This window comes from Panthera pardus, unplaced genomic scaffold, assembly GCF_024362965.1.
Source record: "Panthera pardus isolate Hobbes unplaced genomic scaffold, ASM2436296v1 HiC_scaffold_8, whole genome shotgun sequence".
Lineage (NCBI taxonomy): Eukaryota > Metazoa > Chordata > Mammalia > Carnivora > Felidae > Panthera > Panthera pardus.
This window is the reverse complement of record NW_026527013.1, coordinates 37837047-37848202: the sequence shown is the minus strand read 5'-3', so window position 1 is coordinate 37848202 and position 11156 is coordinate 37837047. Positions and strand designations below refer to the sequence as shown.

Genomic DNA, 11156 nt, shown 5'->3' with positions numbered 1-11156 from the left:
ATTCTCTAAAATATTCTAATCCAGGGTCTTAGATACAGTGAGGTCCTCTTCTCTAATGTACCCTGTGGCTTCTGTCACCTTGCCAGTTCTCACAAATATTAGCTCTGTGCCAACGTGCAGCGTTTTTCAAACAGCGCATGCCACCGCCGATACCTACATTGACCTGAGGGAGTCCAGGGAACGCGTTCCATTTTAATAATGAAGGTGATGACGACAACATAAAAGCAGTTACCATTTACTGAGCATTTACTACATGCTGCCAAGCAAAAATTCCACTCTGTTACTTTGAATGGACTTCACAAGACCCCCACGTGGTAGCTATTGTTATTGGCCAATGAACAGAAAGGAAATTGAGGCACTGAGGCGCTGAGTAGCTTGCTCAAAATCACAAGCTGGAAATGGGCAGAGAGACAAGAGTCAAATTCAGGACATTTAGCTGACAGTCCACGGTTTGTCACTTCATAGATACGCTTCTTTGTTACGAGGGTTCGCTTAATGAAAACATTTAAGAAATGTGTAAGTCTGTGAATACGAAAGAAAGTCATACAGGTTGTAGGCAAATGTCTGATGATCAGGTAACAGTGCTCTAACACACAGTATGCATTCTTTTCTTTTCCTTCGGCAGGGGGAAGCTACAGATGAAGGATCCAAGAAGACTGTGAAGTGAATGTGAACAGGCAAATGACAGGTCAGTGTTAAGGTTCTGCGGTAGACATCCTGAGATACAGAGCTTCAACCTTCAACTTACCTGCTTTCGGCGTTGCCCGGAAAACCTCTTGTTCAGAGAGGAAATCTTCCTATTTTTACACGTTTTTAAGGCATCACACAATCACATTTCTATGGGAAATATAAATAATTCAAATAACTCTGAAAAAGAAAGGTTTTGATTATTGTATATTACAACTTAAGGGAAAAAAAATCAAATTTAAGAAAAAGCTGACAATCAGATCAGAAGCATTACAGGAAGTTTCTTGCGCATTTTCTCCAGAGGTTAAACCAGAAAATGTTTTAGAGAGGGCAGAAGTTTAAGGTCTAGCTGGGGAATAAAGACATGTTTTGTCTGACACTTCCCAAGTCAAATCCAACATTTATCAAATGATTCCTAAGTGCTGTATTTAAAAAAAATACAGCCAGGAGCTGGCAACCTGGGTATATTAAGCTTTCATTATTGTAAATTTGTATTTTAAAAACCCAGTATCTTTTTCGTAAATATGCAAGGGCTTCTCCGACAATTTCTCTTTTTGTAAAGCCACCTCTCACTAAAACATGTTAAATAAAACTCCTATATGTAAAATGAATTCTTGGCATCTGGGAGTTTAAAATCTCCCCCAAATTCAGAGGGGGAAAAAAGCTGTATAATTATAGTTCATCTGAGTGCAAGTCATAATCAAAAAATGTTTAAAACCAAAAAGTAATATCTTAGAATGGCATTTAAAACCAAAAAAGTACTTACTGGCATTTTAAAATTTCTCATGCAATTTGTTATTCGTAAAATCAGAAGAAAACGTGTGCTACCATTCCTGATAAGGCAAGCAATATTCAAGATTGTCAATTAACTAAAAAAAACTGGCCACCACTATGTGAAAAACCAAATGCTTTAATGAGGCTATCAAGAACAACAGTTCAATTATTTCATTGGATACATTAATATCGATCCATAATATACAGTGCTATGGACCATACAGAAATTATTGCTGCATCCAACAGCAGGTGACTATATTATTAACATTACAGTACCAAGCGTCCGCAAGAGACAGTCATTTGTCATTTTTTTCAAGACATAGGGTTTTTTAATATACTGTTATCAACACCAACTTTTCCCCAGTGCATTTTTAAAAAATATTAATAAGTGCATTCCTTTGTGCTTTATTTTATATCTCTTAACTTCCTATGTATTTTATTTGTTCTTATTGCTTTACTATTTAAAAAACAACCAGAAAGAACTTTGTCGTCCTATGTATGACCAGGTTGGTTGTAGGGTTTTTGGCAAAGTCAAAAGGTTTGGTGTTTCCATAGCCTTACCCAGAGGCAGGTGGGCAAGTTTGGCATTTTGGTCCCTCCACATGGAGGCCCAACCCCGAGGCACCAGTCTGCTCTCGGGGATGGGGGGAGTGGTGTGGATCATTCTCTCGTCACAAACGGCGACCCCAAACCACCGCTTCTTGGCTTAACTAGTCCCTACAACAAATCCACACTCGATTTGGCAAAAAAGAAAGAAATAAAACCACCCCCGAGGCTGCAGCATTCTCCTGGGCTTACTCACCCGCCAATCCCAGAAATTGTCTCTTAAGAAGAGGGGGATGGGGAAGCAGGCAACAGTGAGCTCAGGAGTTGCGAAAGTCAGGACAGTGGTACAAGATGCCATGCTTCCTCTCAACAGAGCTTTCTATGAGGTCACTTGGCCCTGGTCACCTTCCCTGGGCCAGGGGCTACGCAACCTTGCACCATTTTTTAAGAACCCTCAAAATCAGCTAAAGAAAAGAAGCATCATACCATCGCGATCTTTGACTTCTTCACCGGGCTCCCCTCCCCCCATAGAGATATGAAGAGAAAACCAGACAATGCTATGATTGTATCAATGAACACTATGGTACAGTTAGCTGTTCATGCAAATCTGCATCACTATTCTAGGAAAAGAGCTATACAATTAAGGGGACTGAAAGAATGGGAATTAATTTTCCCTACCCCCTTAAGTAATAAAGCTATAAAACTGATAGCATCATCAATGTCTCCAAGGATTCTCGTTGCCCGACGTGCATGGGAACTATGCAGTCGATTATTTTCATGGAAGCCATCCATTCAAACACCTGACAATCACACCTTTGCTTTGAACTATCCAATACCCCTCCACCAATTCAGATTTGATATTTAAACTCGTTTTCTTTAAAAAAAAAAAAAAACAAAAAAAAAACCTCCTGAATAAGGTTTCCTGATGAAAGAAGTTGGCACTCTGTCACTAAAATATATTTAATATTAAAAATATCTGAAGGAAAATTGGAAGCTCTTATATTGTCTACATAGGCACCATGCTCCATGATCCTCTTGACTATAGATACCATCTTGAAACCGTCTCCTATATTACAGTTCAGTCAGTGCTAGTCCAAAAAAGACTACTGCTATATTTAAGGCACTTCATTCTGAATGGATATGCTTTATGCCCCTTGCTATTCAATTGTAGGCTGCTACTGAGAAATTCCATTCAACAGCCTGGCTCTTAACACCGTATGTCAGCTGTATAAAACACGTAGGCCAGATAGATTACATGTAACACTATACTATTATTGCATAGGACTACACAAGATAATGCACTGAGACTAACTTACAACGTCGCTGCTTGTTAAAACACTGTTATCAAGTAACAGTAATTTGCCAACACAGTATTTCGCTCCTTCAAGAAAATTCAGCAAGTTTGCTGAAATGAACCCCAATTTAAGTGACTACAATGGGCGTATTAACGCTATGGTTATCAGTCTCCAAGAATATTGCTACTTTTATATCACTAAAAATAAATATGCAAGTTTATTCTTTCTAGAAAGCTGGTTTTCACCTATTAATACTACACCTTAAATGTGTGGAAAAAACAGTTCTGAGTGAGACTGTCATATACAAAATATTCGCAAAGCTCTCTTGAAACACAAGACCTTGCATAAAAGTTTTCTTTCACGTGTGTACAAAGAATGCGGAAAACCACGAGTGAGTTGTAAAAATATTGAAACCTTGCCATTTTAAGATGCATACTCTTACAAATTAATACAAACATATGGAAAAGAACGATGATAATAAAGAATCTGTACAAATCAAATGAACAGGAAAACATAATTTAAAAATAAAAATAGGAAAGCTGATTAGAAATGTGCCCAGTTTGGTTTTCTTATCAAAAGTGAAATTGAAGGGGCGGGGGGTGGGGGGGGGGAGAAACAAATAGGACAACTTTCAGGGCTCCTCAATATGTTCCTTTGAGAGGACATGCATTTCCTTTTCAAAATAAAATATAGGTTAGGGAAAACAGAATCACACTCATGGATGAGGGTAACTGTAATCAGAGCAGAGAGTGAAGGACAGCAAGATGAGACCCCATGTTTCAGATCCTTGGTCTCTAACCCTTCAATTTCACTTGCACCTAAGTATGGTAGAGCAGTTACATTTTCTAACCAGACAATCCTCACAAAATTGGTTGCACTTTTTTTTTTTCTTTTACAGAATATTGTATTGCCTTAAATAGTTCGCAGCAGAAAGACTAAATGGCGTTAGAACGGTACTGGATCTTTAAGGCAGTACCAATGAATCAATACATTTACAAATTAAAAAAAGGGTTAGTGTGGATTTCTTTTCTTCTTCTCTTTCCTCAATCTCTTTCTCTCTGGGTTTCTTTTATTTGGTTGGTTTACATTCTTTTGATTAAACTTGACATTTAATTTCCAAAGATGTCACAGGCATAAAAATCTCAAACCAAGTCTCCCCTGGATAAAAATGGACAGAAATTTCTCTGATGCAAAAATCCTCTTGCTCAGAAAGTTAGAGTCCGGGGTGAATTCAGTTCACAGATACTGCACACTTATCGTACAATACTTTGGAGGCATTTGTAGTTGTAAAATAGAATATACAAGTCCGTTTCACAAAATTCTAAAAATAAAATATATCCTGGGCTATTGATAAAGCATGAAAAAAAATTTTTCATATTAAAGGAAAATTATCAAGAAAACCCCTTCAGGTAAATTATGAAACCTACGAATCAAGAAAGGAAGCAGTTTTGGACAGCGCAGAGCAGGGAGGGCCTGCTAACAAGCATGCTCAGTTTCTTCCATGCTCATGCTGCTCCTTCGGCTGCTGGCTTTGGAGGCTCCGGGAGACACCGACGAAAGGAGTGGGTCAGTTACGCCAACGGGAGAAAGAGTGTCATCCATCAGGATGTCTTCCAGTTTGGATCCCATTTTCGTGGGGACGCTATAGGCCTGGTTGCTTTCGGTCCCGGCTCCAAGGTTGTTGTTGAAGGTGATGGTGCCATCTGTGAGATCGAGTGTCGTCGTACAAGGGAGGTCTGCGTGGTGCTGAAGGAGGTCTTGGCTGCAGTTCTCAAGAGCGGGTTCTTGCTTGATGATCCGATTCACCAAATCTGGAGAGCAGAGGCCCGTGGATGGGATGAGCGAAAGTCCGTGAGCTCGAGCCTGCATTTCAAGTTCCTAAAATAAAAGCAAACAATCAAATGCTTAAAAAGGGGGAGTACAAAGGATTTTAGGCAGTGAAAGCACTGTATAGGATACTATAATGAGGCATACAGGTCACTCTGCATTTGCTCCAACTCAAAGGATGTACAACACCGACAGTGAACGTTAGTGTAAGGGGGTACTTTGGGGGGCAGCGTTGTGCAGTATAGGTCCATCAGTGACAGCAAATGTACCACTCTGACGGGGGATGGTGACAGCTCCAGAGGCTGTACATGTGGGAGAGCAAGAAGTACAATGGGGAATCTCTTTGCCTTCTCAATTTTCCTGTGCACCTAAAACTTCTCTAGGGGCACCTGGGTGGCTCAGTCGGTTGGGTGTCTGACTTCAGCTCAGGTCATGACTGCACAGCTCATGAGTTCAAGCCCCACGTCGGGCTCTGTGCTGACAGCTCAGAGCCTGGAGCCTGCTTCGGATTCTATGTCTTCCTCTCTCTTTCTACCCTCCTCCACTCATGCTCTGTCTCTCTCTGTCTCAAAAATAAATGAACATTAAAAAAAATTTAAAAAAATATAAACAAAACTTCTCTAAAAAGTAAAGTATTAAAAAAGAATCAGACATTTAGAGGGAAAAAAACCCAATACATTATGAAAACAATTATTTTATTCTTTTAAATTAATAAATGCTGGGGTGCCTGGGTGGCTTAGTCGGTTAAGCATCCGACTTCACCTCAGGTCATGATCTCATGGTTCGTGGGTTGGAGACCCATGTTGGGCTCTGTGCTGACAGCTCAGAGCTTGGAGCCTGCTTTGGATTCTATGTCTCCCTCTCTCTCTGCCCCTCCCCCGGTCACTCTATGTCTCTCAAAACTGAATAAATGTCAAAAAACATTAAATTAATAAATACTATTTCTTAAGAGTATAGGAACCACTGATCATATAAGGACATGATTTTTAGGTGGTATATGCATTTCATTATCTATTAATGATAGAGAGACTGAGATATCAATATTCATGAAGATAAATTTTTAAAAACATGAAAATAAAAATAAACATGAAAATAAAATTTCAAAATGTGAGGTTAAAGGAAAACATTTGGTAAATAATATAGTTCTGGGGTCCCTCCACTGTGCACACACTTCCAGGACACTGACACATTTTTAAATACCCAGGGAGGGGCACCTGTGTGGCTCAGTCAGTTAAGTGTCTGACTTTGGCTAAGGACATGATCTTGTGGTCTGTGAGTTCGAGCCCTGTGTCGGGCTCTGTGCTGACAGCTCAGAGCCTGAAGCCTGCTTCTGATTCTCTGTGTGTCTCTCTCTCTGTCCCTCCCTTACTCACTCTCTATCTCTCTCTTTCTCTCTCTCTCTCTCAAAAATAAATAAACATTAAAAACATTTTTTTTAAATACCCAGGGAAATAGTGCACTACTCTGAGAACTGCCAAATTCAAGACAGTTCACAGTTTCAGCATTAGGTGGCGCTACACTCTTTTCCATCACATCATAATCCCTGCAAAGCCAAGTCTTCGACAGTTGCTGCGATAAAACAAAAAAAGAATTGCATGAAAATCAAGGAGTGAGACATGAGGGTGGCACTGTCCAATCGGATTCCAAGACTGAAGAAGCTGTGTGGTGGCCAACAGACACATGTATCCCGTTAGTAGGTAATGTGGTTATTTAAAAATAAATTAAAAATGCTAGTGTTCTGCTTTCAGTTTATAGGTTTTATAATTTCCAATGGCTGCTAAGTTGGTAGGACCTAAATATTCAATGAGCTGTTTGGACCTAACAAAGAAATGGTCCATATTTCTTTGGTCTAGGACACAGTGAAAAAATTACCAAGGTACTAAGGGTACCATGAGCTGATAAAGTCTGGGTAGTAGTGACAAAAGTTCTACACAAGTAACTTAGGTTTGAGAAACATCACTTAATTCATCTTACCAAGGCCAAGGGAAGTTTTCGCTTGTTTTTTGTTTTTGTTTTTGTTTTTTTTTTTTTGCTGTTGTTCGTTTGTTTGTTTGTTTTTATCCCAAAAGAAAGTTCTTATAGGGAGGGTGAATAATCTCTTTCTACACTTTCTTCACATCCTTCCCATTATGGGGTGAACTGAAAAACTCATAGGTTCAAGTGCTAACCCTAACCCCTCAGAATGTGACTTGGAGATACTGTTTTTGTTTTAATGTTTATTTATTTTTCAGAGAGTGAGAGAGAGAGAGAGAGAGAGAGAGAGAGAAGAGCAGGGGAGGGGAAGAGAGAGAGGGAGACAGAGGATCCAAAGTAGGCTCCACACGGTCAGTACAGAGCCCAATGCTGGGCTTGAACCCATGAACTGTGAGATCATGACCTGACCTGAAGTCGGATGCTTAACCAAGTGAGCCACCCAGGTGACCCTGGAGATGCTTTTTTTAAAGAGGTAATTAAATTAAATGAGGTCCTGTGGGTGGGTTCTAGTCCAACATCCAAAAGGACCAATGTCCTCCTAAGAAGAGACTCGGACACAGAGACATACCCAGGGAAAACGCAAGGAAAAGGCAGCCTCTAAGAGAAGTACAGAAAAACCAACTCTGCCCACATTCTGACCTTGGCTTTCTACCCTCCAGAACCCTGAGAAGCTATGTTTCTTTGTGGTGTTTAAGCCGCCCTGCCTGTGGTATTTGTTATGGCAGCCTGAGCAGACTGACGCACTTCCTAAGTGTCACAGCCTCGCCTCCCCTGGTTCCTTACCTCAAAATGCCTTCCAAGCAAGCTCTTTCCATTCTTAGTGATTTTCCCTGGACCCTCTTAGGATGAACCCAACTGACTCTCGATGAGCATTCTGCTTCTACATGCCGAGGCGATCCTTTCTAAGCTTGCCGTGTACCCTAACGTGATACTGACAGAAAATAAATCTGAAGCAAGTCACCTTGCCTCATGAAGGAGGGAAGAGTAGCCTCCAACATGGCCCGGCCATCCAATCTCTGCCCACGAGCCTCGAAACACATGTTCCTGAAAAGTCACGTTCAGTCTGTAGTCAAGATCATTCAATTTGCAAGATCGTTCTCTGGATGCATGACAAATAAGAGATGGGAGCCTGAGATGTCACCCAAGTATGTGCATGTTCCTGTGCACAATCTCCAGAAACACAAGTCTCTCCAGGCATCATTTTAAAGCCTTGGGCTCTTTAATAAAATTACAGTTCCAATGATACAAAGGCTTCAAGCTCTTTCTTCTGTGAAAATTTCTGCATGCATCACTTAGAGTAAAAATGAAAAGAAGCCCTTAGGCCCAAGCTGAAAACAAGCACTATTGTAAATCTACACCAACATGCTAATAAGAACAGCTCCCCAGACATGAAGATTGTCTTTAAAAAAAAAAAACAAAAAAAAAAAAAAACAGCTGGATTAAAAGAGGCAAACATCTTACTCTGATCTTTTGTTGTTTAATTAAAAATGTTTATCAGCTGATTAAAGCGTTACTTAGATTTCTAAATAATGTGATAAATCTCATCTGGAGACCACAGGCTCACTGCATGGCCGTGCTTTCCTAATTAATAACGTTTTCCGTGATAGGCAAAAGTTCGAAAGGCTGCCTCACAGGGTCACTGGAAGAAACCCAAGACATCATCACTGTGGAATTTCCAATCCACACATTTCACAATATTCCATTCCACATGAAGAGACATGTTGGGAAGCTTAAAACAAAACCTAGCCTCTCTTTCAAAACAGTTCCTGTGTTTTAACATTTCTAGAAGGAAATAACACATTAGGAGGAGCTGTTTTTATAAATGGGAATGTTAAGTTCAAGAGAAAAAGACGTATGGCTACAAACTGAAGAGATCGAACATGAAGCAAACAAAAACCAAAAAAAAAAAAAGATCATAAAAAAAGGTATCTTCAAATGACAAGCAATCTCTACTGCACTACGGACATTCTAAAATGCACCCCCTAGAGGAGAATCGTCTTCTGCCACCCCGACCCAGTGCTGAAATGAAAGAAGTGACATTCATGGAAATGTCAGTGCTGTGGGGCATTCAAAAGATCGGAGACTATTACTATAAATGAATTACTCTGTTAAAGCAGTTCAATGTCCAGGATTAACACCACCAGCTGAAACACAACGCTGTCTGAAGGGTCAGGCTGTGCCTTTGGTGTTCCACAAACAGTTGCACTGGGCACCTGAAAAAATGGTAAAAGGCACCCGGGTCCATCTACTCAAGAAGAATGTGTTCTGTTAATTGCTTCTTACTGGTGGCCTGCACGCAGAGTCAGCAGGTAAATGAGAATCACTCCTGCAAACTCCTTTGGTCATTGGCAGAGCCCGTTGTTCTTTCTCTTCTTCAAGACAGTTTCAGAGGAAGCTATGTTTACACTCAGCATGAGAGACCAAGGGCCTAAGAGAAGTACCAAGAGCTGATACTACAGAAAGACTGTCCCATCTCACACTTCACACTTGTACATACAGTCAATACACAGAATGACAGATGAATTCCACTCTTCATTAAAATTAGTATTTCTCCCTCTAAGAATGAATAGTGTAAGTCACAGACACATATAGTATAACTTCACTATCTGTAACTATTTCTAAAATTTGTATCTTGAGGATAAGGTCTTCTGGATGTCCTCAAGTTCCCTACAAACATGGGCTTTGACCATAGACTGCATAACTCCACCAAATCCTAAGGCATCTTGGCATTCAACAACTATACTCAGTTCTCATTATTTGAGGTAATTATTGCGATAGACTGAATGCATCCCTCCCCTCCCGAAAACTCATTTGTTGAAATCTAATTCCTAATGTGATACGTCTGGAGGTAGGGCTTTGGACTGTGATTAGGTCATGAGGGTGGAGTCCTCATGAATGGGATTTGTGCCCTTATAAAAGAGACACCAGAGAGTTCCCTCCCTCCACTGCCATGTTAGCACCCAGTGAGACTAGAGACTACAGCGGCCTATGAAACAGAAAGTAGGCTGTCATCAGACACTGAATCTACCTGCACCTTGATCTTGGACTCTGAGTCTCCAGAATTTTGAGAAATAATCTTTGTTGTCAAAGTCACCCAGTCTATAGTATTTTTGTTACAGCAGCCCAAACAGACTAAGACAGTCACGTTCTATGAAGTCACTCTGAACCCTGATTTAGTAGATACCAAATGATTATTCCCAGAGGAAATATGGGGTTAGGTTTCTGTGAGTGTCCAGCCACAACATTTCATCAACTGATCCATAATGCAACCTTATTTTAGGTTTAAAGAGACCTTATTTAATATATAACATTGATGCATTCACATCAAACTCACAGCCAACAGCACTGCAAGTCACATATGAAGGAAACTTATCTTCATAAGACACAGCACGGCCTTCTCGTGCTTTGGACACCAGACAACTTCAGCACTACACTTGGGGGCTGTTTTAAGCAGCAAAATTCACCCATGAAACCCACAAAAATGTGAAAAAAGCATGGGACTAACGACCACAAAAAGGATGCTTGTTTATAGTGTGAGCTGAAAGAAGACAGCAGGTCAATGCCTTGTTCAACCTTAACTCAAATCTGCCCCTCTGAGCATATCCATCAATAACCATGAAGGCACCCCAAACGTGGATCTTGGAGTTACAGCAAATTTTTAACGAGTAGGCAAATTCGCAAATTGGGAATCCACGAATAACGACTACCTACTGTACGAGGATCATGTACGTCAAGTCCCCCATGGCTTGTTAGACAGCCTCCCCTCCCAACCTCCAAGTCGGTGGCACTTCGTACGTGCCCGTACCTGTATCCTGAGCAACAAGTGCCGGTTGGCATGCTCCAGTTTCTTCTGTCGGGTTTCAAGTTCCTTTGCACGTTGCTGTTCTCGTTGCAACTTTCGAATATAGTCCACAGAGGCTTTCAAAATGGTTCCCTTGTTCCAGCGCATGTCTCTGTAACCAAGACAGAAGAGAGCAGCCTTTCTCAGGACTGGAGGCACACTGAGGATCCATGATGCAGTGCACTCCATTTCTAAAGGCATGGTAACAACGG

General features: G+C 40.7%; 1 protein-coding gene across 10 annotated transcripts in view; it reads right to left on the bottom strand.

The window, feature by feature from the left end:
* Positions 1-1577: 1577 nt before the first annotated feature.
* Positions 1578-11156, bottom strand: part of MITF (melanocyte inducing transcription factor) — a 223073-nt gene continuing 213494 nt past the window's right edge. For all 10 annotated transcript variants that reach the window (XM_019428423.2, XM_019428422.2, XM_019428424.2 and 7 more), the window contains 2 exons: positions 10909-11056; positions 1578-5180 (listed from right to left, as the gene is read on the bottom strand). In XM_019428423.2, coding sequence (XP_019283968.1) covers positions 4779-5180; positions 10909-11056 — 550 coding nt within the window. In that variant the 3' untranslated portion in view covers positions 1578-4778. The remainder of the gene's footprint in view (positions 5181-10908; positions 11057-11156) is intronic.